The sequence below is a fragment of the Mugil cephalus genome, chromosome 16, assembly GCF_022458985.1.
Source record: "Mugil cephalus isolate CIBA_MC_2020 chromosome 16, CIBA_Mcephalus_1.1, whole genome shotgun sequence".
Lineage (NCBI taxonomy): Eukaryota > Metazoa > Chordata > Actinopteri > Mugiliformes > Mugilidae > Mugil > Mugil cephalus.
The window spans coordinates 1,749,772-1,777,723 of record NC_061785.1 but is presented as its reverse complement, the minus strand read 5'-3'; the positions used below and the strand labels follow the sequence as shown (position 1 = coordinate 1,777,723).

At 43.5% G+C, this 27,952-nt stretch overlaps 3 protein-coding genes across 3 annotated transcripts; 1 reads left to right on the top strand and 2 right to left on the bottom strand.

Annotated features, from left to right (window-relative positions):
* Window positions 1-1,367: 1,367 nt before the first annotated feature.
* On the bottom strand, window positions 1,368-9,586 carry LOC125022316 (interferon-induced protein with tetratricopeptide repeats 5-like). Its single transcript, XM_047608854.1, has 10 exons — window positions 9,517-9,586; window positions 5,923-6,102; window positions 5,586-5,775; window positions 5,308-5,499; window positions 3,555-3,776; window positions 3,261-3,402; window positions 2,848-2,971; window positions 2,587-2,728; window positions 2,306-2,353; window positions 1,368-2,002 (listed from the first exon to the last, which is right to left on the bottom strand). The coding sequence occupies exons 1-10, from the start codon at window positions 9,519-9,521 to the stop codon at window positions 1,805-1,807; spliced, it is 1,443 nt and encodes a 480-aa protein (XP_047464810.1). The 5' UTR covers window positions 9,522-9,586; the 3' UTR covers window positions 1,368-1,804.
* A 121-nt stretch (window positions 9,587-9,707) lies between these two features.
* Window positions 9,708-21,627, bottom strand: LOC125022318 (interferon-induced protein with tetratricopeptide repeats 5-like). Its single transcript, XM_047608855.1, has 14 exons — window positions 21,484-21,627; window positions 20,513-20,683; window positions 18,588-18,742; window positions 17,611-17,781; window positions 15,685-15,839; window positions 14,709-14,879; window positions 14,407-14,596; window positions 14,085-14,276; window positions 13,638-13,862; window positions 13,187-13,310; window positions 12,977-13,103; window positions 12,737-12,878; window positions 11,719-11,766; window positions 9,708-11,533 (listed from the first exon to the last, which is right to left on the bottom strand). Exons 5-14 carry the CDS (start codon window positions 15,687-15,689, stop codon window positions 11,339-11,341), a joined length of 1,419 nt encoding a protein of 472 aa, XP_047464811.1. The 5' UTR covers window positions 15,690-15,839; window positions 17,611-17,781; window positions 18,588-18,742; window positions 20,513-20,683; window positions 21,484-21,627; the 3' UTR covers window positions 9,708-11,338.
* Window positions 21,628-23,469: 1,842 nt separating this feature from the next.
* ch25h (cholesterol 25-hydroxylase) lies at window positions 23,470-25,419 on the top strand. The gene is made up of 2 exons (XM_047608126.1): window positions 23,470-23,940; window positions 24,255-25,419. Exons 1-2 carry the CDS (start codon window positions 23,518-23,520, stop codon window positions 24,585-24,587), a joined length of 756 nt encoding a protein of 251 aa, XP_047464082.1. The 5' UTR covers window positions 23,470-23,517; the 3' UTR covers window positions 24,588-25,419.
* The last annotated feature ends 2,533 nt before the right edge of the window (window positions 25,420-27,952 follow it).

Sequence of the window (27,952 nt, the reverse complement as noted above, 5' to 3'; positions counted from 1 at the left end):
AAAGTCAAACACTGCGGCTGTATCGAGGAGACGCCAAATGGCATGCTAAAGGATTCAGATTGTATGAATGTCTAAATTACACATCAGTGGCTCAATTAGTTTACATTTAACAAAGCCACAAATCCCAATCACTGCGCTGCATAGATGAATTAGTCTCATCCCCCAGATGTGACCCCCCTGGAGTAAAAAGAACATGGGAGCAGCTAAAAACCAAGCACAAAAACATAATTTCTTAATTCTATAATGTTACCTGGGCAACAATAAAGCTGGAAGCTGATGCCACAGTTACATCATATCAATACATCAAGTTGTTGGTCTGAATGAAATGATCCTGATTCTGAGCTGTGTTTGAGCTCAGCGGGGACAAATGGCTAAAAATCCTTTGTGTGATTATCTCCTGAAAGATGCGTTCATGTCAAAACGTTCTTCTCATGATTTGTGCTCCAATCTCAATCGGGTCTTCAATTAAAGGGCACTGATTCTTTCCTGAACAGCTGATTGGCCGGTGGGCGGAGCCTTTTATTGGATTCAGATAAATCCTGAAGGTTACCCTGACCTGAAGCAGGTTAGCTCTTCAGGGTAAGTTACCATGGTAACGTAGCTACATAAGAATGAATCCAGCTTCATGAAACCAGAAACGTAAGTAAGTCTGAAATCCTGCTTCGTGACACCGGCCTCTGGGGAGAGTAACCACAACCAATGCACACCCACAACACAGACTGGGGAGAGAAACACGTGGAATTGAAACAAACAGGGGAAGTCTGACAACACGCACAGGGACAGGAGGGACTGCCCTGATGAATCATCACAACCAAAGACACAACGCTACCACAAAGACCTGCGCAAAATCCTCAAATACAAAGAGAGCTACACAATCAACTGAATTAAGAAGGTATTTTTATTTTTTCTTGTTTGTTGTTGTTTGGTTTGTTTTTCTGTGAGACCATGGGAAGTGGTGATTTTATATAATGGCAGATGGGACAGATTATACAAACAAAAAGCTCATATCGATAGACAAGTATTAGAGCAAGCAATTCTCTAACTTTCTCTTACAAGTATATACATAGTGCAAAAGGTACTTTTACTTTTACTTTTTTTAAAAGGAGAAGCTCTCCAACCGCTGTTGCGTCATTCTTGTCCCGAGTTACTTCTTATTACCAAGAACTTGAATTCCAGCTAGTTTTTGTCGGCCCTCACCGAGCCACGAGGGCCCCAACAGGGAGGCAGCCATGGAGGCAGGTCTGCTGGCCAGCAGCTTTTCATGCCCCGATCTGTTGGTCACATGTTTTCTCCCATAAAACCCACCATCGTGACAGAGTCGTGTTTATTGGCCGGAAGAAGCAAAGACCAGATGGAACAGTACAACATATGAAACAGAATTTCTTTATTTCATTTTGTTGGTTAAACATTTTGACAGATTTTTTCAATCTGACCTATTAAGAGAAGCACACAACAAGCCAATCACCCAGAGATGATGTAGAACCATAGTAAATATCATATATGACATGTATAAAATCACATTGATTTGTTAATATTTCCATGCAAACTTAAAACTTGTTAAATGAAATGAGACACTGATCTAAAATCTAAAATCATAGATATGCCACAACCACAATGAATATGCTGCAAGGGGCATTTTATCTGAATACAATCATTTAGCGTCAATTTAGACTTATTTCATTTGCAGTCATCCCTGTCCTGAAATGTGCCTTCCAGCAAGTGGCAGTCTATGTTTTAATAACTGGTTTGTGCAGTGGTGTCAAACACGAGATAACGAACCTCTCACTCTGGACCCTTCGAGGAATCAGTCCAGGTTCAGACGCAGCTCACACAGCTCCGACAGATACTCTGTGTTACTTGCGTCTCTTTCCAGAGCTCTCTCATAGTATCTGACTGCTTCCTTCAGGTGACCCTCTGCTTTGGCCACAGCTCCCAGAATCCCGTAGGCGATGGCGTCTCCAGGCCTTCTATCGAGACGTCGCTCTGCTATCTGCTTCAGCTTCTGTGGAATGATACTTCCTGTTCAGTTTAACGGTACGAGCTAGAGTCACATGTTTGCATGTTATCAAAGACAGTTGAGGGCCATTCAAAACTTCTCTCAATAGAATCATTGTGATGCCACAGCTTGCATCATAGAGGGGTTTCTCATTTAACAAGATGTCAGAGTCTCTTGCCTAAAGCAAGAGACTCTGACATCTATGATGTTCTGTATGTGTACAGAACATTGGCCAACTGTGTTGTTTTTAAAGTGTTTTATAGAAAGATAATGAAAGATTGCGTGAGCAGCAGTAAGAAAGGGACAAACCTTGACACACCATCGTCCATCTGAAGTGGAGCTGTTGAACTTAAGAGCCTGTTGGAAACAACACAGGAAAATATGGAGAGAGATGAATATGTGTATCCCTTTAGCCTTGTGTCTTTGTTTATTGTCTTCTTCTTTGTGGGTGCTGGATTGACTTTAAAGTCCCACAGTAACAGGGTTAGGGCCTGGTAGGGTTTGGGCCTGATAGGGTTAGAGCCTGGTAGGGTTAGGGTCTGGTAGGGTTAGGGTCTGGTAGGGCCAGTTATGGTTAGGGCCAGCTGTACCTTTTTATAGTAGGTGATGGCAAGATCCCAGTCAGTGATGTGGTATTGGCAGAACTCAGCGTAGGACCGACAGATGAACTGGTAGATGATCCCAGACTCCTCTTCCAATGTCTCCAAAACTTCATTGAACATTTCCTGAGCTCTGAAAAGACAGTATACAAAATAACACACCTACACCTCGTTGATAGTTTTAGCTCCTGTGTCTTCAGGATTTTTGTTTGTCTCTGTGATTGTCTGTCTAATACTGAACCAAATACTCACCTCCTTCTGTTAGAGTCCTCTGCGTACTGCAGAGCCAGATCAGCCTTGGCGTGGTTAAAGCCCTTCCTCAGCTTGATTGTTTCCTCCAGGTGGTAAATACTGAGACGCCTGAAACGCTGCAGCTCTGGTAGATAAGAACACTTTTACTGAGCAGTTACTCATTACACATTATTTAGTGACAGATGTTGTGTTGTTACACTACTTGTTTGTGGAGAAACTTGTGGTTCAGACATTTTTAACTGAGAACATTTATAAAATAATCAAAACCACAAATTATATAATAAATAAACGTTTAACCTGCCCATCCCTAAGAGACACAAAGAGACGACCACTCTTTCAGTCTGGTTGCCTGCAGAAGTCAGGAGTCTGGGTCTGAACAGAGTGTGAAGTGGAACAGTGTAGTCGTACAGTACCTTCCTCTGGTCTGGGCTTCTTTGAGAACAGTTCCTTCTTTTTATCTCTGTAGCACTGGGCCAGCTGATGGTGGATGAATGCTGACCGACTATTTCTCTCCAGCGCTCCCTTCAGAAGATCTATAGCCTGATCCAGCTTGCGCTGGAAGAGAGGCGGTTTTAAAGGTAACAGAGAGGTCATTCATTAGAAAGACAAGACCACTTTCCTTCCTTCAGTGACTGTGTAGAACATCATCCATCCAGCTTCTCAGGAACAACGACCACTTCCAAACTACAGATGATGTGTGAATTTACCCGCTTGTAATAGTATTTGGCCACATGGTAGATAACTTGAGGGTCCCTGGATCCGACCTCCAGGGCCTTCTTCACCAGACCATCAGCCTCCTCATGTTTCTGGTAGTGGAGCAGCTTCAGAGCCAGCAAGGAGAGCAGGACGCCATCGTTGGGGGTCATCTCCAGAGCCCGACGAAGCTGTGTGGTGACTGGCGACTCTTCAGGATACCGTTTTAAATCGTTCTGCATAAAAGACCTCAGTTAGTCGGCTGGAGACAATTTGATGAGTACATTAGTTCATGCAACAGATGAGGCAGAATTAGCCAGTGAAATCATTTCACTGATGGGGATGGACAGTGTTGTGCATGAACGTGTTGGTATTTTTGTGAATTGTGAACATGATTTTGCCAACTGTGGACATACACTGACCCACACAAACACTGGAGTGCTAGGATTAGGGGAAGGGTTATTTTTAAAAAGCAAAAAGGAAAAAAATGAATGCATGCTGGTTCAAGTTCACAGTTCATATTTTGTAATTATGAACTATAGTCCCCTCCAAAAGTATTCGAACAACAAGGCAAATTCCCTTGTTTTTGTTGCAAAACTATTGGAACATGTGACTGACAGGTGTTTCTTGTTGACCAGGTGTTGCCTTTAAGGTTGATTGTTCAAACATTAAATGGCTGCATTACTTGTCTACTTTTTGGCCTGGGTTGAATCCTATAAAGTATGAATTTCTTGTTAAAGATGATAAACCAACATAAAGACCAGAGAGCTGTCTATGTCAGAAAAGAAGGAAAACCAATCAGAGCCATTGGACAAACATTGGGTAAAGCTACACAACAATGTGGAATGTCCTGAATAAGAAAGAAGCTACTGGTGAACTGAGCAACAGACGTGGAACAGGTCGGCCAAGGAAAACAACAGTAGTTGATGACAGAAATGTTGTGACAGTTGTGAAGAAAAACCCCAAAACATCAAAAGACAAAAGAAGAACAAAAGAACACTCTGAGAGCATAAATATAGAGGCCAAACCAAAAGATGCAAACCACTGATCAGTAGGAAGAATCAGAGGCCAGATTGAAGCATGCAAAAAAGAACGGAGATGAGCCACAATAGTTCTGGAACACAGTCTTATGGAGACCAAGATTAATCTCCACCACAGTGATGGAAAGGCCAAAGGGTGGAGAAAGAAAGGAACTGCTCATGATCCGAAGCATAAGCTCATCTGTGAAGCCTGGTGGAGGTAATGTCATGGCCTGGGCGTGATGGTACAGGCTCATTAATATTTACGGATGATGTAACTGATGCTGGTAACAGCAGAATGAATTCTGAAGTGTACAGAAACATTTTGTCAGTTTACGGAGAAATGCATCCAAATTAATCGGGGGGAATGTTATCATGCAGCAGGACAATGACTCAAAGAAAACTGCCAACAAAGCAAAGGACTTCATCAGGGGAAGGAAGGTTTTAGACTGGCCAAGTCAATCACCTGACCTTAACCCAACTGAGCAGGAAAAATACCAGGAAATCAAAGCTGAACTCTGGCCTTATACTCATCTTCCACCCAAATGTCTTCAGTGAACAACAAAAGCATGGGAATTCGCCTTGTTGTTCCAATAGTTTTGGAGGGGCCTGTATGTTAAAAAATTACAAAATGTGAAAAACTATGAAAAACTATGAACTTGAACTAGGTCACAAACTGAAATTAACTAGTTCGTGTTTAGCGTGAACTAGGATGGATGAGGCTCCATAAGAGGAGTCAGTAAAGTACCGGTTCTGTACGAAACAGGGCGATAGCGTAGCAGTTGTTCCACTCCCAGTCGTCCGGCTGCAGCTTCAAGGCCCTGAGTGAACACGCAATGGCTTTTTTGTAGTAGGACATGGAGAACTTGAGGAAGGTCCAGGCTTTCTCTCCATACACCTCTGGGAGGAGGTCAGAAGGGGAATCGGCTGGATTCTTCTCCTGCAGAGAGTCAGTTCCAACATGCTTTTACATTTCTGTTTGATGCAACATGTTTATCAGACAGAGGTCTGAGTCTATGTTCCTACCAGGATGTCCTCCACTCTCTGGCAGTAGCTTTGTGACTGTGTGGAGTCTCCGGTGTGGTATATGAGCCAGGCCATGTCTCCGTACGTCACGATGAGCCTCCGTTCACAGTCCTCACCATAACACTCCCTGGTCTTCTCCTCTGATTGGCTGAGAAGTGACAGCGCCTCGTCTGGTTTACCCTGGAGATACCTGAGGAGGAAGAGGAGGACACACTTTCTCATTTCCTCGTCTTTCTTTCTCTTCGTTCTCAACACTTTCAGAACAGTCACTTTATCTGGAGGCTGTCGGGGACTTGGTCGTCCACCCATTTGTGAATCAGAATACAACTTTGCATACCTCACATAAGCCAGGAAGCGGTAGTAGTGGGCCACGGCCCCCCGCTGCCCCAGCTTCAGGTCTCTATCGTGCTGCAGCTGATTGCTGAGGTCGTCCAGCTCCAGGTCTTCCTCCTTCAGGTCCCACGTGAAGCGACTCTGCAGCTTCTCCAGCCTGCAGACCAGATCCTCAGCAGCATCACTGCAGCACCAGCACAACAGAATCAAGAATCAAGAATCTTTATTGTCATTATGCAAGGCACAACGAAATTCTGTTCAGCAGCTCTTGGTATAAATGTACAGACCTGAGATATATAAATAATATAAATATAGAATAGGAAATATAAAACAGAATAACAAGTTAAAATAAAAAATAGAATTTAAGAATAAAATAAGATGAGATGAGAGGTAGTAGTGCAATCAAGGATATTTAAAGTGACCAGTATGAATATTGCATGTATAGCAGCATGTTTAGACAAGGTGCAGTGCAGTATCAGAGTCTATCTGGCATCTGCAGGGGTTTAATGCTCAGTCTCTGGATGGGGGGGTATGTGAGGAGATGGGGTGATGGATTTCACAGCTCTGGGGAAGAAGCTGTGTCTCAGTCTGTTTGTGTTGGTCTTTATTTTCCTGAACCTCTTCCTGGAGGGAAGAGGCACAAACAGTTCGTGGCCTGGGTGGGTGGGGTCTGCAGCTATACGGCCAGCCCTCCTTTGGACCCGGCTGTCATATATTGAGTCCAGGTGTGGGAGAGGACTCCCAACAATCCCCTGTGCGGTTTTCACCACCCGGGCCAAGTCCTTCCTGTCCTGTACAGTGCAGCTCCCATACCACACTGTTGCACTCAGACAGAGGATGCTCTCTATTGTGGCTCTGTAGAAGCTGAGAGGAGAGTCCAGTCCTTTTCAGCTTCCTGAGGAAGAAGAGCCTTTGTTGGGCCTTCTTCACCAGGTGAGATGTATGCGTGGACCAAGTGAGGTCAGATGTGATGTGGATGCCAAGGAACTTGATGTTGTCCACCCGCTCCACCTCCTCCCCATGAATGAGGAGAGGGGTGTGTTCCTTCCTCCTGGATCTCCTGAAGTCCACGATGACCTCCTTGGTCTTGCTGGTGTTCAGGACAAGGTTGTTGTCTGAACACCATCCTGTCAGGTGCTGGATCTCCTCTCTGTAGTGAGTCTCGTCGTTGTCCGATATGAGACCCACTACGGTGGTGTCATCTGCAAACTTCACAACCATGTTTGTGGGGTGAACGGCAGTGCAGTCATGTGTGAAGAGGGTGAAGAGGGCCGGGCTGAGCACACATCCCTGCGGTGTCCCTGTGCTCAGGACCAGTGTAGATGATGTACGGTCCCCAATTCTCACCACTTGTGGCCTGTGGGTGAGAAAGTCTCTAATCCATGAGCACAGAGAGGCAGACAGTCCAAGGTTGTGGAGTTTCAGCGTCAGCTTGTCTGGGATCACAGTGTTGAAAGCTGAGCTGAAATCCACAAATAACATCCTGACGTAGGTGTTAGGATGCTCCAGGTGAGTCAGGGCCGTGTGCAGTGCTAATGAGACTGCGTCCTCTGTCGATCGGTTCTCCCTGTAGGCGAACTGATGTCTGTCCAGAGTAGCAGGGATAACGTCCTTGATGTGACTTAAGACCATCCTCTCAAAGCACTTCATGATTACCGGTGTTAAAGCAACAGGACGGTAATCGTTGAGGCAGGTGACAGCGGATTTTTTTGGCACCGGCACATGATGGAGGACTTGAGGCAGACAGGAACTGAAGCGAGCTGCAGGGACAGGTTGAAAATGTCCAGGAAGACTCCAGCCAGCTGATGGGCACACAGCTTCAGGACCCGACCTGACACCTTATCTGGTCCTGCAGCTTTGCTGATGTTGATCCTCCTCAGCGTGGCGCTGACCTGGTGTTGCTGCAGGACGAGGGGCTGGGGCTGCTCCTCTGGCTGTGGAGGTTGGACAGTCTCTCTGCTGCCAGGTGTGTCGAAGCGTGCAAAGAAACTGTTTAAAGTGTCAGGCAGAAGGGGGTCGTGGTTGAACTGCTGGTTGCTGTTCCTGTAGTCTGTTATGGTTCTGATGCCTCTCCACATTTCACGCGGGTTGTTGTCGGTGAAGTGCTCCTCGATGCGCTGTTTGTATCTGTGTTTGGCCTGCTGGATGCCCTTCTTCAGCTCCCTCCGGGCCCTGCTATAGGCCAGCCTGTCACCTGACCTGTAGGCTGCGTCTCTAGCTTTGAGTAGAGACCGCACTGTGCTGTCACACCATGGTTTCTGGTTGGGAAACACCTTGATGGACTTTGTGGGTAGGACAGCATCAGTGCAGAACTGCACATAGTCCAGGACAGATGATGTGTAGGCCTCCAGGTCTGAGCCATCTTTGAACACTTCCCAGTCAGTGAGTTCAAAACAGTCCTGTAGTGCTGAAGAAGCCTCCTCAGTCCATACCTGAACTGTTTTGGTGGTTGGTTTTGTCCTGTGGATCAGAGGTTTGTATGCTGGTATCAGCTGCACGCAGATGTGGTCAGATGAGCCCAGGTGAGGAGCTGCTGCAGCCTTGTAAGCTCCTGAGATGTTGCAGTAAACTTGATCCAGTGTGTTATGTCTCTGGTTGGAAAGTGTATGGACTTGTAGAATTTTGGAAGCACTGCTTTGAGATTCACATGATTGAAGTCTCCAGCCACAATCACAGCTGCCTCTGGGTTGGAGTTCATCTGCCTGCTGATCAGACAGTACAGCTCCTCTAGCGCTAGCTTAGCGTTAGCCCGCGGTGGAATGTAAACAGCTATGATCAGGATGGAGCAGAACTCTCTCACCGTCTTGAATGGCCTGCATTTCACAGCCAGGTATTCCAGATCAGGTGTGCAGTGCGTTCCGATGACGTGAGTGGCTGTACACCAGGAGTTGTGTACGTAGAGCGCAAGTCCTCCACCTCTGGATTTAGTAGAGGCTGCAGTCCGGTCTGCTCGGAACAAAGAGCGTCCCGCCAGCTCCACCGCGGCGTCGGGTGTGTTGTTGTCCAGCCAGGTTTCCGTGATGACGGCCACACAGCTGTCCATCCTCCGCGAGACAATCCTCAGCCGAATCTCGTCCATTTTGTTGGCCAGTGATCGGACATTGGCGAGGAGAAGACTGGGAACGCTGCATACGTATCACTCATCACTCACACGCACATAAAGCTCTTCACCAGATGATTTAATTTGAAATGTGTGGGAACCATGCTCAGAGTGATTTCACAAAAGTTACACAATCAGCCCCGTGACAGATCAAACCGTTGGTAAGCTGAATAATTAATACCATTGTTTGTTATTTCATCTAACGTTCATGCTCAGACATGTCAGGAAAAATGGCTCAGTGTGGAGAGCTGAACCCACAAAGCTCGTATTTTTTTATTAAAGGAAAAAGTCATGAAGAACGTAACAAAGTTTTATTCATAGACATCATATACAAAGTAACAGATACACCCATGTACATGCACAAGTACACATTAAGTCATCTAAATCATCCACTGAGCATCTACTGAATGTAACACATTTAATAACAATATAATATAATAATATAATTACACACGAGACAGTTACACATAAAGATGAGACTGGAACATGAAAACTTACCTCATTTTAATGATTGAAAAATCTGGTTCCTTTATATGGAGTTTGTGCAGTGATTTGAGTCGATGACTGAGGAAGAGTGAGCGAGAAATGAAACTTAAAAGTTAAGTAGGGTTGGGGCAGATGATGACAGAAGTAACGATGAGTTCACTGTCGCCTCAGATAAGTAAAAATAGTCAAGAACAGGAGCAAAACAGCTTAAAATAAGTTGAGTTTAATTATAACATGTACAATTTAGCACAAATATCAAGTGTATATGTTTTTGTAACTGGAGTCATGTTCAGACGAACCTCTGAATGAACGGAGTGACTGAAGGTAGTGAGGCGAAGCTCAGAGTGATGCCTTAGAGAAAAACAACAAAGCTGGCACAATGACACAAAGAGACACAGCTCAGACAAACCACAACCAAAAAAGACAAAAATGTAGCAAGGAGACGCGAAATGACACAAAGACACATATAATAGGTCAAAAAGGTCCCACTAAGCATGAACACGGTGCAGATGATGTAGGAATCATGGAGTCTATAATTATAGCCAAATGATGCGCTGTCATGTCTGTTATGTTATCACCAGAGGTCTGTATCAGGAAGCAGGATTACTGGTTTAGCGAGGTAACTTCAGGGTTAAGCCTGGGTTTCCGGTATCAGATAAACTGAATTCATTCTTATCAAGCTACGTTACCACGGTAACCTACTCCGAACGGCTAACCTGCTTCGGGTCAGGATGACTGTCAGGATTTATCTGAATCCCATGAAAGGCTCCTCCACCCACCGGCCAATCAGCTGTTCAGGAAAAGAATCAGGTGCCCTTTCATCGAAAACCCGATTGAGATTGAAGCCCAAAGTATATGCAGTCAATGAGCCCAAACCCCGAGAAGAGCGAGAAGAACGCATCTTCCAGGAGATAATCACTCAAAGAAGAGGATGTTTTAGCTCAAACACAGCTCAGAACCAGGATCATTTCATTCAGGACAACAACCTGATGTATTGATATGATGTAACTGGGGCATCAGCTTCCAGCTTTATTATCACCGATGTAGTATTATAGAATTAAGTAGATGAAATGATGCTTTTGTGCTTGGTTTTTATCTGCTCCCACGTTCTTCTTACATCTGGGGGAATGACACTAATTGTCATACACATGATTCGTCTATGCAGCGCAGTGATTGGGATTCGTGCCTTCATTAACTCTAAACTAATTGAGCCATTGATGTGTAATTTGCGCATTTATGCAATCGGCAGTCCTTTAGCATGCCTTATGGCGTCTCCTCAGTGCAGCAGCAATGTTTGACTTTTCGAGATTTCGAGTGAGATTTACTTTTTCTTCTTCATATCTGAGGAGAATCAGTCTTTGCTCCTTTTTGCTGGTGGATCAGCCTCATGATTGTGATTGTTCTGCTGCCTTGGAACCCGCCCTCATATGATTCACAACAAGACAAACCTGGATTGAGTTAGTGAGCTGATAACCAGCGTCATGATATCCAGATCGTCACTTTTCTGGATGGGTTCAGCTGGATAAGTTGTAGTAAAGCCGGATAAGTTGAGCTTGCTTCGTGATACCGGCCTCTGGTGTTTGGTAAAGAAAGTCATGCATGGCTTATTAACATGGAGTTTTATTTAACTCCCAGATCCAAGGGAAACTAATTGAAAGACAGGCCTATATCTACACCAGTGAGACACAGGTGAAACGAACCAGGGCAGAGCACACAAAGAGAAACCAATGAAGCAACCAAAAGGGGGGAAACCCTAGACACAGAGCCACGACACAGAGCAGCGATGACAGCAAACTGATGAAGATCTACTCTTAAAAGTGGCTCTCGACTTTTCTCAGTCCAGCTCCATCCTCAGTTCACACAGAGCAGACAGATACTCGTCGTTTTCTTCGCAGTCCAAAGCTTTCTCGTAAAAGTTTGCAGCCTCCTTCTTGTCACCCTGAGCTTTGGCCACCACAGCTAACAGAGCGAACGCCTTCCCATCATCCTTGTCTCCTTCAAGGCGTTGATCTGCAATCTCTTTTAGCTTCTGGAGGAGAATAGAAGAGAAACATCTCAAGGTTAATTTGTGTCTATTCAAGGTGTCTTCAGATGAAATTCAGATGAATCCTGACTCATGGCAGCGTGAAGCTTTGATCCATGGCGTTAAAGCTGGTTGGGGATACGATGATTGTGTTTTTTGTCCACCCTCAGGATTTGTAATATTCACCTCACCTTTGCACATTGTCGCCCGTCCCCCGTATCCGCTGCTAAAAGCAGACCCTGAAATTTCAAACACAAACAACTGATGAACTGGTTTGTAAAACATGTTGAAAAGTGTTAAGACTGTCATTCATCCAAGCTTCTGGTGGAAGATCTCACAAATTATACGAAAAAGTGTTGGGCGTAAAGCTTCCCTTTGATCCTGAACCTTTAATTTTGGGGTTATATCCAACCACCTCGGTCAAACTGAGACATAAACTCTCATGGACATGTGGCCTAATGTGGGCCAGCGGTTCAGAGACATTAATAGATGTTATGCCATGAAGAAGACAACTTTTATGCTGAAAGAGAATAATGAATTCTTTGATTTTTGCCATTTTACGATATGTCGTGTGTTGTGAATATTAGTAGTAGTGGTTACTTTCTCAATATGATGAAAAGATGTAAATATAACAGGACAGTGAGACCCAGAACTGAACAGTAGATGGCAGCAGTGCTCTGGGATTTGTCTTGTAAAAGGATCAGTTCATTAAATGTAAATACTTTATGTACCTGTTCGTCTTTGCACCAAGAACAAACGGAAGAATTTTGAGTTGTTGGTAGATTGTTGTGTCGTGATGTTACCGTTCTGGGCTCCCTGACGTCAAATTGGGCTGAATGTTAGTTTGAATGTCTCTGATTGGCTGGAGGAACATCCAGTTTATGCAGAGGTTTTTTTTTTTTTTTCTGTGTCCGTTGAAACTCAACGCCTATGAACTGTCTGTTATCATGACATTAACAAACTTTAATTTAATTGAGAACATATCAATACTCTCTAAAATAGAAAGCTCCAGCTTGTAGCTCCAAATATTCTACAGCTACATGATGTATCTAAAAACCCTCACATTTAACTAACAGACAGCAGGAGACACTAAAGGATGCAGTGATGGTATGTACGTAGTCATGTTTTGACTTTCCAGTAAGAAATGTCTGCACTAACTTCCCACAGAGTTTTTATCCCCCACTCTGACTCTGCCCCTTCGAAACCTACCTTGGTGTAGTGAGAGATAGCGTCAGCCTCGTTATTGGTGTGGTAGTGATGGAATTTAGCATAGCGGAAGTGGAACTTTTGACTGATGTCTTTCTCTAACTTTGGTGCCATCTGAAGTCCCTGCTGGAACAACGCCTCCGCTCTTGGACACAAACAGAGAGAAAAGCCCTGAGAGGCGTTTCTTTTCAAACTAGAAGACAAGAATAAAGGGACTACAGTGTTTGTGCATGATGTGAGTACCTGGTGAAATCTCCGTCTTCTACACACAGCTCTGCCAGGTCAGCCAATGCGATGTGAAATGAGGGTTTTATCTTGACAGCCTCCTCGAGGTGCTCAATACTCTGACGCCTCCACTGCTGCACATCATCTGGAGGAGTGTAATTAAACGTGGTTCATGTGGCATCCGTCATGTGATAACAAAGTACATTTATACGTTATGTTTGCATGTACTTCCTGGTTTGTGGCCGCGCTTCTTTATCATGTAGCAGAGGGCCAGCTGATGGTGGATGAAAGCTGACTGACTGGACCTCTTCAGCGCTCGCTGCAGCACATCAATAGACCGATTGCATTTCCCCTGGTGTGAAAGGACAGAAACAAAAGAGGTTTCACTCCAACACCAGATCAGCCAGAAAAGATAGAAACAGAGGCCCCTAGTGGCGCATCCCTGGAGGGAATTCAGGCTCATAGACTGTAAATAAAGGTGGAACAGCTCCAAACAGAAATGTTTGGATTTGCTATTTAATGTTTTGAACATTTTAGTGTTTCAGTTGCTTTTGAACATTGGAAGGATTTTACCTCTCATCTAGTTTGGGGATATTGTGAGGATCTGTTTAGCCTGCGACCACTGGGACCGACAAACAGAGCCTCTGAGCATTTAGGAGTTGATTCAAGTCTGACGTGCCTGGTTACGAAGGTATATGGCTATGTAGCGGGTGACATGAGGGTTTTCGGGGTCGATCTCCAGGGCTCGCTCCACTAGCTTGTCGGCCTCCTGGCATCGTTGGTAGGCGGCCAGCTTCAGAGCCAGCATGGACAGCAGAACAGCATCTTCAGGGTTGATCTCCAGGGCTCGGCGAATCTGATTCATCGCAGGCGACTCCTCATCTTCACGTGCTGCTGAAACCCTCTGTAAATTAAACTCTTGTCAGTTCACTGCTTAGAATTACTCAGATAAAAACAAAACAAAGAGGAGAACATAATGAAATTTTGCTCCTTTGCGCCTAAAGGCACACAAAGATAAAACACTTAATATGAACAGAGAAAATGTTAAAAAAGTGCAGCTTCGTGCGAAGGCCCAGTGACGCTGGATGTCTCACGGTTTGTTTTACTAAGAGAAATGTGTTCTGACCTTCTCTGTGCGGTACAGGGCGATAGCATAGCCGGCGTTCCACTCGCTGTCCTCAGGCTGCAGCTTCACCGCTTCACGGAAACAGTCCACGGCTTTGGGGTAATAGGGCCTGGAGAACTTAAGGTAGGTCCAGCCTTTTTCCCCAAGCACCTCTGGGTGGAGATCTGCTGAGGAAGCGGTGGGATGCTTCACCTGTAGAGAGACAGAGGATGAAGATCACAGTTCAAACCAGAGGTCGATTCTTTTCAATGTGAATTAAATTTTAAACAAAAGTGAGAATGATGCTAAATAAAGAGCTGAACCTTCCAGCACTAGTTCCTACCAGGATGTCCTCCACTCTCTGGCAGTAGCTTTGTGACTGTGTGGAGTCTCCGGTGTGGTATTTGAGCCAGGCCATGTCTCCGTACGTCACGATGAGCCTCCGCTCACAGTCCTCACCATAACACTCCCTGGTCTCCTCCTCTGATTGGCTGAGAAGTGACAGCGCCTCGTCTGGTTTACCCTGGAGATGCCTGAGGAAAAGGGTTGTTTCAATCCTTAAATAATCACTTCTGCATCTTAATCTATGTTTTGTAAAAATGGAGAAGCTGCAGACCTCTGTATAGAAGCTGAAGTCCACCGTACCTGACGTAGGCCAAGAAGCCGTAAGATCGAGCCACGGCTCCGCGCTTCCCTAACCGGAGATCTATGTGCTCCTGGAGTCGAGTGCTGAGGTTTTCTAGGTCCATGTCCTCCCCCTTCAGATCCCAGGTGAACCGACTCTGCAGTCGCCCCAGTCTGGACTTCAGGGAGCTGCTGCAGTTAGTGTGAGGAAAAGATTAAAAAAAAACGTTTCCACTGTGACGACAATTCACCGACACCATCTACAAACAGAGCTGATGCTCACGTCCCTAAATCCAGCACCTGACCAGAGAGCAACATTAAAAACCACAGGTAAAAAGAAGATTAAAATCAAATAAAACAGAAGTGTTATCCAGTAAAATAAAATGGAATATGGTTTTTACACACGTTTATAATGTGAACAGACTTGTCTTCTAAAGGGGGAAACATGAAACATGCAAATGATACAAACATATAAATAAAAAAAGAAATGATGACACAAAAGATGAAATAAAATTTCACTTACATGTGCAGTAACAGGTGGAAAAAACTTAACATTAACTGAACACTACAACTCTTTATTTTTTGGCATAACTAGTTATAATAACTAATTATAATTACTCATATACGGGGAGTTATAGAATAATTACAGCTCTATAAACCGACATCATCTACATTTCCGACTGAAATCATGTTTTTTAATCTCTGATAATCAGAATAATCTAGATAATGGTCCAGTTTTCTACCTGTGGAAACGACTACGTTTCCCAGCATGCACCGAGGCTGTAACAGGAAGTGAGCCGTAACATTATTAGTGAATAATGACTCAAATCCCTTATTAAAGACCCACAGCTGAGTTCACCTGGGTCTGAGTTAAGTTATTGATTTTAGATCAGTTTAGGTTAAAAATAACAAGGATAAAAATAACAACAGTAATAATAATAGTAAAACAATCAACTTCTTTAAGGTTCATTTCATTTAACAACTGGGGCAAACTGACCTCATGTTGAGACGTTCAGGCTCAGCTGGAAATCAGAGGCCTCCTCACTGGTGATGAGTTTATGAAGTTAGTGATGATCAGAGGCTGCACAGAAACTCAGACCCACGAAGAAATGAAACTAAAAGAATGGCCGGGTGATGCCTTCACGGCTCCCCCTGAAATCACGTAAAGACGAGACTTTGCTGAGAGGACGAAGATTGTAACGTCATTAATTAAGAAATAAGTAAATGTTTGGTTGTTTTCTGCCTCTTTGAGTCTTTTTCTTTTGTTTGTCTGTTGTAAATCTTTTTGTTTCTCTCTTTGGTTGCTTTTTTTGTGTCTTTATTCTTATTTTGTGTCATTTGAGCTCATTTTTCTGTCTGTTTTACCTCTTGAGTCCCTTTCTGGTCATAAGACGCACAGTGAAACAGATTAAATTAAACCCCACAGGCTGGTTGTGGTTCTCTTGTTGTGTAGTATATTGTCCTCCTAAAGGTGTTAGGTTAAAGGTCATTGACTGTGCGTGAGAGTTGGAGCTGAGCGAGAGGAGATTCTCGCCTGAAGCTCCCTCAGATTCCAGTTTTTAACATTGTTCTTTCATGCAATAAACCTTTTTTTTTAAATGCAGGAGGTGATAACTTCTACACAACAGTTGAATCTGCTCAGCGTTGTGAGTCTTTCTTTGACCATTGTGGAGTCTTGGACGGCAGCGTCTCAGTTTCCACCACAGACAAAAGCAACAAAACAAACCACAAGTCCCTGAAGTACACAACAAAACACGCTTTGCCTGGAAGAAGTGAAGAAATGACTTTAGATCATCAGGACACAAACGCAGAGAGAAGCCGCTGATCTGGATGAGCCTCAGACCTGATGTTAGACACGGTTTGTCTGGTTCCTGTAGAGGACGAGTGCTGATGCAATAATAATCACACAGGCTGGTTTGTCTGGTTTTAAATGCTGCGGTTTGATGGTTATTTAATTACACATGAAATTTTATTTTCCACTCTGGAAAACTTTCCTTGTTTTTGTCGTTCAGGTTTCCCAGGTTTAGTTTCAGGTGAGAATGAAAACACATATTTCTGTGGAGTTCCCGTGTCCTCCCCGTGTAGGTGTGGGTTCCCTCCAGGTTCTCCAGCTCCCTCCCACCATCTCAACACATCCTGGTTGGGTTCATTGATTCTGGCGCCAGTGTCTCTGTGTTACACTATATGAATGGAGTCCAAGAGGCTGTGAGTTCAATGAACCACCAGGTGTCGCTGTGCTGCACAGTCTCTATCTTCTTCTTCATCCGCGCAAACACTCACCAGAAACAGCCTGAGCTGCATTTAACAGCTGATTTTAGTTTCTAATATGCATTGATGAGCAGACTGCATTGGAGACAGGCTGAGACTAGAATCACGTTTCAGTTTTAACAGGATTTATTTAAATCACTGTGATAATGTCACAGATGTTTAACTGCTGCATGGAAACAGAACCAGGAAACAAGACAAAGAAATGCTCCCTGTGTTTATTGTAAGCTCCGTCAACCAGCCCTCACACTGATACCATATCTATCACGTTCCTGCTCCCAGTAGATCACACATCTGCAACTAATGCTTATGTTCACTTTCCTTTCACTGCTTAGACTGTTTGCTGCTGCTGCTGCTGCTGCTGCACCGCAATGAGGGATCATCTCATCTTCTCTTCATAGTTGTCTTTATTTCTTAATTGAGTCTCTTAGACTTAGACTTTATTCATCCACAAGAAATAATGCATAAGAAACACTCCTAAGAACCACAAGTACAAAGAAAGATAAAATAAAAAGGAATGCAACAGAATAAAATGAAAATAAATAATAAAATAAAAAGAATTATAGGTAAAAATCTAGTGAAATAAATAATCTTAATCCATGTTTTGTAAAAATGGAGAAGCTGCAGACCTCTGTATAGAAGCTGAAGTCCACCGTACCTGACGTAGGCCAAGAAGCCGTAAGATCGAGCCACGGCTCCGCGCTTCCCTAACCGGAGATCTATGTGCTCCTGGAGTCGAGTGCTGAGGTTTTCTAGGTCCATGTCCTCCCCCTTCAGATCCCAGGTGAACCGACTCTGCAGTCGCCCCAGTCTGGACTTCAGGGAGCTGCTGCAGTTAGTGTGAGGAAAAGATTAAAAAAAAAACGTTTCCACTGTGACGACAATTCACCGACACCATCTACAAACAGAGCTGATGCTCAAGTCCCTAAATCCAGCACCTGACCAGAGAGCAACATTAAAAACCACAGGTAAAAAGAAGATTAAAATCAAATAAAACAGAAGTGTTATCCAGTAAAATAAAATGGAATATGGTTTTTACACACGTTTATAATGTGAACAGACTTGTCTTCTAAAGGGGGAAACATGAAACATGCAAATGATACAAACATATAAATAAAAAAAGAAATGATGACACAAAAACTGAAATAAAATTTCACTCACATGTGCAGTAATGGGTGGAAAGAACTTAACATTAACTGAACACTACAACTCTTTATTTTTTGGCATAACTAGTTATAATAACTAATTATAATTACTCATATACGGGGAGTTATAGAATAATTACAGCTCTATAAACCGACATCATCTACATTTCCGACTGAAATCATGTTTTTTAATCTCTGATAATCAGAATAATCTAGATAATGGTCCAGTTTTCTCCCTGTGGAAACGACTACGTTTCCCAGCATGCACCGAGGCTGTAACAGGAAGTGAGCCGTAACATTATTAGTGAATAATGACTCAAATCCCTTATTAAAGACCCACAGCTGAGTTCACCTGGGTCTGAGTTAAGTTATTGATTTTAGATCAGTTTAGGTTAAAAATAACAAGGATAAAAATAACAACAGTAATAATAATAGTAAAACAATCAACTTCTTTAAGGTTCATTTCATTTAACAACTGGAGCAAACTGACCTCATGTTGAGACGTTCAGGCTCAGCTGGAAATCAGAGGCCTCCTCACTGGTGATGAGTTTATGAAGTTAGTGATGATCAGAGGCTGCACAGAAACTCAGACCCACGAAGAAATGAAACTAAAAGAATGGCCGGGTGATGCCTTCACGGCTCCCCCTCAAATCACGTAAAGACGAGACTTTGCTGAGAGGACGAAGATTGTAACGTCATTGATTAAGAAATAAGTAAATGTTTGGTTGTTTTCTGCCTCTTTGAGTCTTTTTCTTTTGTTTGTCTGTTGTAAATCTTTTCGCTTCTCTCTTTGGTTGCTTTTTTTGTGTCTTTATTCTTATTCTGTGTCATTTGAGCTCATTTTTCTGTCTGTTTTACCTCTTGAGTCCCTTTCTGGTCATACGACACACAGTGAAACAGATTAAATTAAACCCCACAGGCTGGTTGTGGTTCTCTTGTTGTGTAGTATATTGTCCTCCTAAAGGTGTTAGGTTAAAGGTCATTGACTGTGCGTGAGAGTTGGAGCTGAGCGAGAGGAGATTCTCACCTGAAGCTCCCTCAGATTCCAGTTTTTCACATTGTTCTTTCATGCAATAAACCTTTTTTTTAAATGCAGGAGGTGATAACTTCTACACAACAGTTGAATCTGCTCAGCGTTGTGAGTCTTTCCTTGACCATTGTGGAGTCTTGGACGGCAGCGTCTCAGTTTCCACCACAGACAAAAGCAACAAAACAAACCACAAGTCCCTGAAGTACACAACAAAACACGCTTTGCCTGGAAGAAGTGAAGAAATGACTTTAGATCATCAGGACACAAACGCAGAGAGAAGCGGCTGATCTGGATGAGCCTCAGACGTGATGTTAGACACGGTTTGTCTGGTTCCTGTAGAGGACGAGTGGTGATCTAATAATAATCACACAGGCTGGTTTGTCTGGTTTTAAATGCTGCGGTTTGATGGTTATTTAATTACACAAGAAATTTTATTTTCCACTCTGGAAAACTTTCCTTGTTTTTGTCGTTCAGGTTTCCCAGGTTTAGTTTCAGGTGAGAATGAAAACACATATTTCTGTGGAGTTCCCGTGTCCTCCCCGTGTAGGTGTGGGTTCCCTCCAGGTTCTCCAGCTCCCTCCCACCATCTCAACACATCCTGGTTGGGTTCATTGATTCTGGCGCCAGTGTCTCTGTGTTACACTATATGAATGGAGTCCAAGAGGCTGTGAGTTCAACAAACCACCAGGTGTCGCTGTGCTGCACAGTGTCTATCCTCTTCTTCATCCGCGCAAACACTCACCAGAAACAGCCTGAGCTGCATTTAACAGCTGATTTTAGTTTCTAATATGCATTGATGAGCAGACTGCATTGGAGACAGGCTGAGACTAGAATCACGTTTCAGTTTTAACAGGATTTATTTAAATCACTGTGATAATGTCACAGATGTTTAACTGCTGCATGGAAACAGAACCAGGAAACAAGACAAAGAAATGCTCCCTGTGTTTATTGTAAGCTCCGTCAACCAGCCCTCACACTGATACCATATCTATCACGTTCCTGCTCCCAGTAGATCACACATCTGCAACTAATGCTTATGTTCACTTTCCTTTCACTGCTTAGACTGTTTGCTGCTGCTGCTGCTGCTGCTGCACCGCAATGAGGGATCATCTCATCTTCTCTTCATAGTTGTCTTTATTTCTTAATTGAGTCTCTTAGACTTAGACTTTATTCATCCACAAGAAATAATGCATAAGAAACACTCCTAAGAACCACAAGTACAAAGAAAGATAAAATAAAAAGGAATGCAACAGAATAAAATGAAAATAAATAATAAAATAAAAAGAATTATAGGTAAAAATCTAGTGAAATAAATAATCTTAATCCATGTTTTGTAAAAATGGAGAAGCTGCAGACCTCTGTATAGAAGCTGAAGTCCACTGTACCTGACGTAGGCCAAGAAGCCGTAAGATCGAGCCACGGCTCCGCGCTTCCCTAACCGGAGATCTATGTGCTCCTGGAGTCGAGTGCTGAGGTTTTCTAGGTCCATGTCCTCCCCCTTCAGATCCCAGGTGAACCGACTCTGCAGTCGCCCCAGTCTGGACTTCAGGGAGCTGCTGCAGTTAGTGTGAGGAAAAGATTAAAAAAAACGTTTCCACTGTGACGACAATTCACCGACACCATCTACAAACAGAGCTGATGCTCACGTCCCTAAATCCAGCACCTGAGCAGAGAGCAACATTAAAAACCACAGGTAAAAAGAAGATTAAAATCAAATAAAACAGAAGTGTTATCCAGTAAAATAAAATGGAATATGGTTTTTACACACGTTTATAATGTGAACAGACTTGTCTTCTAAAGGGGGAAACATGAAACATGCAAATGATACAAACATATAAATAAAAAAAGAAATGACACAAAAGATGAAATAACATTTCACTTACATGTGCAGTAATGGGTGGAAAAAACTTAACATTAACTGAACACTACAACTCTTTATTTCTGGCATAACTAATTATAATAACTAATTATAATTACTCATATACGGGGAGTTATAGAATAATTACAGCTCTATAAACCGACATCATCTACATTTCCGACTGAAATCATGTTTTTTAATCTCTGATAATCAGAATAATCTAGATAATGGTCCAGTTTTCTCCCTGTGGAAACGACTACGTTTCCCAGCATGCACCGAGGCTGTAACAGGAAGTGAGCCGTAACATTATTAGTGAATAATGACTCAAATCCCTTATTAAAGACCCACAGCTGAGTTCACCTGGGTCTGAGTTAAGTTATTGATTTTAGATCAGTTTAGGTTAAAAATAACAAGGATAAAAATAACAACAGTAATAATAATAGTAAAACAATCAACTTCTTTAAGGTTCATTTCATTTAACAACTGGAGCAAACTGACCTCATGTTGAGACGTTCAGGCTCAGCTGGAAATCAGAGGCCTCCTCACTGGTGATGAGTTTATGAAGTTAGTGATGATCAGAGGCTGCACAGAAACTCAGACCCACGAAGAAATGAAACTAAAAGAATGGCCGGGTGATGCCTTCACGGCTCCCCCTGAAATCATGTAAAGACGAGACTTTGCTGAGAGGACGAAGATTGTAACGTCATTAATTAAGAAATAAGTAAATGTTTGGTTGTTTTCTGCCTCTTTGGGTCTTTTTCTTTTGTTTGTCTGTTGTAAATCTTTTCGTTTCTCTCTTTGGTTGCTTTTTTTGTGTCTTTATTCTTATTTTGTGTCATTTGAGCTCATTTTTCTGTCTGTGTAACCTCTTGAGTCACTTTCTGGTCATAAGACGCACAGTGAAACAGATTAAATTAAACCCCACAGGCTGGTTGTGGTTCTCTTGTTGTGTAGTATATTGTCCTCCTAAAGTTGTTAGGTTAAAGGTCATTGACCATGTGTGAGAGTTGGAGCTGAGCGAGAGGAGATTCTCACCTGAAGCTCCCTCAGATTCCAGTTTTTCACATTGTTCTTTCATGCAATAAACCTTTTTTTAAATGCAGGAGGTGATAACTTCTACACAACAGTTGAATCAGCTCAGCGTTGTGAGTCTTTCTTTGACCATTGTGGAGTCTTGGACGGCAGCGTCTCAGTTTCCACCACAGACAAAAGCAACAAAACAAACCACAAGTCCCTGAAGTACACAACAAAACACCCTTTGATTGGAAGAAGTGAAGAAATGACTTTAGATCATCAGGACACAAACGCAGAGAGAAGCGGCTGATCTGGATGAGCCTCAGACGTGATGTTAGACACGGTTTGTCTGGTTCCTTTAGGGGACGAGTGCTGATGCAATAATAATCACACAGGCTGGTTTGTCTGGTTTTAAATGCTGCGGTTTGATGGTTATTTAATTACACATGAAATTTTATTTTCCACTCTGGAAAACTTTCCTTGTTTTTGTCGTTCAGGTTTCCCAGGTTTAGTTTCAGGTGAGAATGAAAACACATATTTCTGTGGAGTTCCCGTGTCCTCCCCGTGTAGGTGTGGGTTCCCTCCAGGTTCTCCAGCTCCCTCCCACCATCCCAACACATCCTGGTTGGGTTCATTGATTCTGGCGTCAGTGTCTCTGTGTTACACTATATGAATGGAGTCCGAGAGGCTGTGAGTTCAATGAACCACCAGGTGTCGCTGTGCTGCACAGTTTCTATCCTCTTCTTCATCCGCGCAAACACTCACCAGAAACAGTCTGAGCTGCATTTAACAGCTGATTTTAGTTTCTAATATGCATTGATGAGCAGACTGCATTGGAGACAGGCTGAGACTAGAATCACGTTTCAGTTTTAACAGGATTTATTTAAATCACCGTGATAATGTCACAGATGTTTAACTGCTGCATGGAAACACAGAACCAGGAAACAAGACAAAGAAATGCTCCCTGTGTTTATTGTAAGCTCCGTCAACCAGCCCTCACACTGATACCATATCTATCACGTTCCTGCTCCCAGTAGATCACACATGTGCAACTAATGCTTATGTTCACTTTCCTTTCACTGCTTAGACTGTTTGCTGCTGCTGCTGCACCGCAAATGAGGGATCATCTCATCTACTCTTCATAGTTGTCTTTATTTCTTAATTGAGTCTCTTAGACTTAGACTTTATTCATCCACAAGAAATAATGCATAAGAAACACTCCTAAGAACCACAAGTGGAGACCAAGTGTTTCAGGTCACAAATGAAAGAAAGTGTCGCTGAAATGATGTGGGAGGTAAAGACAGAAACTGTGCACCCACGATAATTCACTTTAATTAACTGGGCTTTTGACTCTTTGTCTCAGGGCTTTAACTGTCGCTCTGCCCTGTTTCCAGTCTGCATGAGGGTGAGAGGAGTAGCAGTACATATATGGTCTTGGGGCGGGCCTCAGCTGGAATAAATCCCCATCGCTCCCACTCAGAGCAGCACTAAAGACTGAACCGACATAGCGACAGGACGATGATGCTACAGCCTCTGTGGAGTTTCCTGCTGGGACACTCGTCTCTGCTGCACTCGCCTTTCTTCCCGGTGCTCTTCTCTCTGTCCGTGTATCTGTCCTTCTGTCTGCCCTTCCTGCTGCTGGACGTCCTGTCCTCCCGCTGCTCCCTGGTGCGCAGGTTCAAGCTGCAGCCGGACAGCGCGGTGTCCTGGAGCTCGGTGCGCACCTGCCTGGCTCTGACGCTCTACAACCACGTGGTCTTCATCTTCCCCCTCACCGTGCTGCACTGGTACCTGCGGCCGGTCCACCTGCCCCGGGACGCCCCGGGGCTGCCCAGCCTGCTGGCTCAGGTGCTGGTCTGCCTGCTCCTCTTCGACTTCCAGAGCTTCGCCTGGCACCTGTTACACCACAGAGTACCCTGGCTCTACCGCACCTTCCACAAGGTTGGTACCACGCCATGACGACGATGATGATGATGAAGAGATTTATTTTCTTGGATTAGAATTTAGATTTTAGATAAAATGTCACATGCACGTAAAATGCATTTTAGTATCTGCAGCCAGTGGTTAAAAAAATTAAGACAGTAATAATTGCACAAAAATAATCAAATAAATAAGTAGCATAAATATAGGTAGAAATCTATTGGAATAAAGTAAAATAAAGTAAAGTTTATTTATAAAATAAAAAAGACAGAAAAAGTTAAAGTGTTCTTGTCCAGCTTCTCATGTTTCTCCTCCTCCTCCTCCTCCTCCTCCAGGTGCACCACACCTACACCTCCACCTCCGCCCTCACAGCCGAGTACTCCGGAGCCTGGGAGACCCTCAGCCTGGGCTTCTTCGCCGCCTCCAACCCCCTCCTGCTGGGCTGCCACCCCCTCACCGAGCTGGCCTTCTTCGTGGTCAACATCTGGCTGTCGGTGGAGGACCACTGCGGCTACGACCTGCCCTGGGCCACTCACCGCCTGGTGCCCTTCGGGCTGTACGGGGGTGCTCGCCACCACGACCTCCACCACCTCAAGTCCAAGTGCAACTACGCCCCCTACTTCACCCACTGGGACCGGCTGGCTGGGACCCTGTGCACACAGGACTGAACCGATGAGGACGAGGTTGGGGGGGGGGGGGGGGTCTGGACTCTGAAGGACTGGTGTGATGATGGCGGAGAAAAGTCACGGATTCCTTTAAAGGTTCTTGGATTCTTCCTGGAGGAGTTTCTGGACTGATGAGATGAACTGGTTCACCTCACATCGTCTTTTACATTAAAAGACTTTTACACTTTTATACAGAATATTCAAAGCTATTATTTATTCAGATATTTATGTTTAACGTTTAGCTCCTGGCGTCGTGTCGGTTTGGACGCGTCGCTGCACTAAAGTTTAGGAGATACCACTAGAGTGGAAGAAGGAGGGTGGGAATGAATGTGTGGGATGATGTGAGCTTTGGGCATTAATTTTGAACTGTTATGAGTCGAACGCGTTGTAAATGAGTGACAAAGATGATGTTTAAACAAGAGAAAAATTTTCACATTGAACATATCTACTGAATATTGAACTTACACATGAGCCACAGTTTGTAAAGAGGTGTTTATTTTATGTGCAGTTGGTTTTATTGTACGAAGCTGAAGAAAGGATGGAAGGATGCAGGAGGAAAGTGAAACGAGAGAGAGTGAACGTGTGAAGAGATGGAGGCGTAGATGGAGGACGAATATACAGAGAGTAAAATGAAAGTGTGAATATTTCTATGAGAAGGAAACGAATGCGTCATGACTTGGTTGGTTTGTTTGAAGTAAAAAGTAAAATGTGACTGTGGAATGTCAAACCTGAATTCTCTTTTATATTTTCTTTTTTCTTTTTGTTTGTTTTCTAATATTTATAAATGTGAAATCTAATCCAAGAATAAAACAAGTGAAGAATATGAACAAACTGGTCTCGGATCCTGTTTTCTTTTTTTTTTTCCTCTTAACTTTGAACAAATATGTGACACAAAACCTGGAAAAACCTGAACGCTTGGAAAGATGAGACAGACGAGGAGAGCGGAGTGGAAAGTGAAAGTCTAATTAAATATTTCTATCTCGGACCAGTGTGTGGAATCATTATTGCCTCATCGCTCATCATTAAAATAAACCAGACAAACTGTCTCTAATATCACGTCTGAGTCTGAATCATATCAACGGTCTCTGTCTGGTTGGAACAGTCCTCAGTGTTTCCAGACGCACGATAATTATCGTATTTGTACGATAATTATCGTATTTGTACGATAATCTCTGTATGATCAATAAATCCAAAAATCCCATAATGTACAATAATTTGACCCCTTCAACACAGCTTAAGGTACAACTACATCATAAAATTGATAGATAAACACAGATAGAACACCATACGTTCTACACTTACTTGCCACTTTATTAGGTACACCTGTTCAGTTGCTTGTTAACACAAGCAGCCAATCAGCCAATCACATGGCTGCATTTCAGTGCTTTTTTTCATGTAGAGGTGATGAAGTTCAAACCGAGCGTCAGAATGAGGAGGAAAAAGGATTTAAGTGACTCTGAACGTGGTCTGGTTGTTGGATGTTGCACTTTCGTCAGCTAAGAACAGGAAACTGAGACTACGCTTCACACAGGCTCAGAGAAGACTGGAAAAACGTTGACTGGTCTGACGATTTCAGCTGCTACATTCAGACGTCAGGGTCAGAATTTAAACAACATGAAAGCATGAATCCATCCTGCCTTGTATCAACGGTTCAGGCTGGTGGTGGTGGTGGTGTAATGATGGGGGGGGTCATGGTTTAAATGCCACAGCCTCCCTGAGTGTTGTTGCTGACCATGTCCATCCCTTTATGACCACAGTGGACCATCTTCTGACGGCTACTTCCAGCAGGATAATGCACCATGTCACAAAGCTCATATCATCTCAAACTGGTTTCTGGAACATGACGATGAGTTCACTGTACTCCAACGGCCTCCGCAGTCACCAGATCTCAGTCCAACAGAGGAACCTTTGGGATGTGGTGGAACAGGAGATTCTCATCATAGATGTGATCAAATATCAACTGTGTGATGTCATCATGTGAATATGGACCAAAACCTCTGAGGAATGTTCCCAACACCTTGTTGAAAGTGTGACACCAAGAATTAAGGCAGTTCTGAAGATAAAAGGGGGTCCAACCTTTTACTAGCGAGGTGTACCTAATAAAGTGGCACATGGCGCATCTGTCACAAGCCACAGACGTATGGCTTCACTTCCTGTAGCGTTCTGTGGAGTCTATCGTCTGGTGAGAGGGTGTTCAGGCTTCTCCACCTCCGATAACACCTGACATAAGACCTGACACCGAGGTGTTTACCGTCATTTCCCCTCTGCTACGATCGTTTGTCGTTAACACCGGAGCCGCTGAGAGTGATGAGAATCTGAAAGAGTCCACCTCATCATCCGAGACCCCACTCAGCTCCACAATGGTCCCTTCTCCCACATCGCCTCTGGGAAGAGGTTTCGTAACATCCTGAGCAGAACAACCCGGCTCTGTCAGAGCTTCATCCCAAAACAAAAACCCGCAAACATCTGGAAGACGTTCTGGAGAATTATCATTTAATTTCTTTCTGCTGTGATTCATCTCTAAAGGAAGGAAGGAAGGAAGGAAGGAAGGAAAGAGATATCTATCTATCTATCTATCTATCTATCTATCTATCTATCTATCTATCTATCTATCTATCTATCTATCTATCTATCCATCCATCCATCCATCCATCCATCCATCTATCTATCTATCTATCTATCTATCTATCTATCTATCTATCTATCTATCTATCTATCTACAATAAGACTAAAGTATGTGCCTGTTCTCTGGAGTTCCTCCAGTAAATTCCTCGTTCCGCCTTCAGACATTTTGGAAACAGAAAGTGTTCATTGTGTTCAACTTTTTTTGTGAGAAACTGCTCAAAGATCAAATCTGGTTCTGAAAACAACACACGTTCCCAACAGACGGAGCTGTAAGTATGAGAACGTCTGAGGAGGTTTCATCTGTGGTTGAGACTTGGCTGGTTAATAATAATGCTAATGCTAATGCTAATAAACGTGACAGTGATAATGAAGCCTCTCCCATCCTCAGCCGATTAGTTGCATCCTCAGCCGAGTGTTAAAATCTGTCAGTTGGCTGAGTCACGCCTTCATTAAACACTTCAGACACACTCCCATTCTGCTCTAATTACTCCTGAACTCATTAATGATCTGGGCAAGGCTGCCCACAATAAAAAACTAAATCTCACCTTCTCCCACGCGAGAGCAGCTGCTAAACATCCGGCATGATGCAAACCAAAGGTCTATTTATAGCCTGTGAAACCAATGAATAATAACAGCTTCATCCTCAGATCGATTCAGTCGATGTGGCTCCGTGTTGACACGTTTTCTGCTTAATTCATCCTTCATGAAGCTCCACTTCCAGTTAAATCCACTTTATTTAAGAA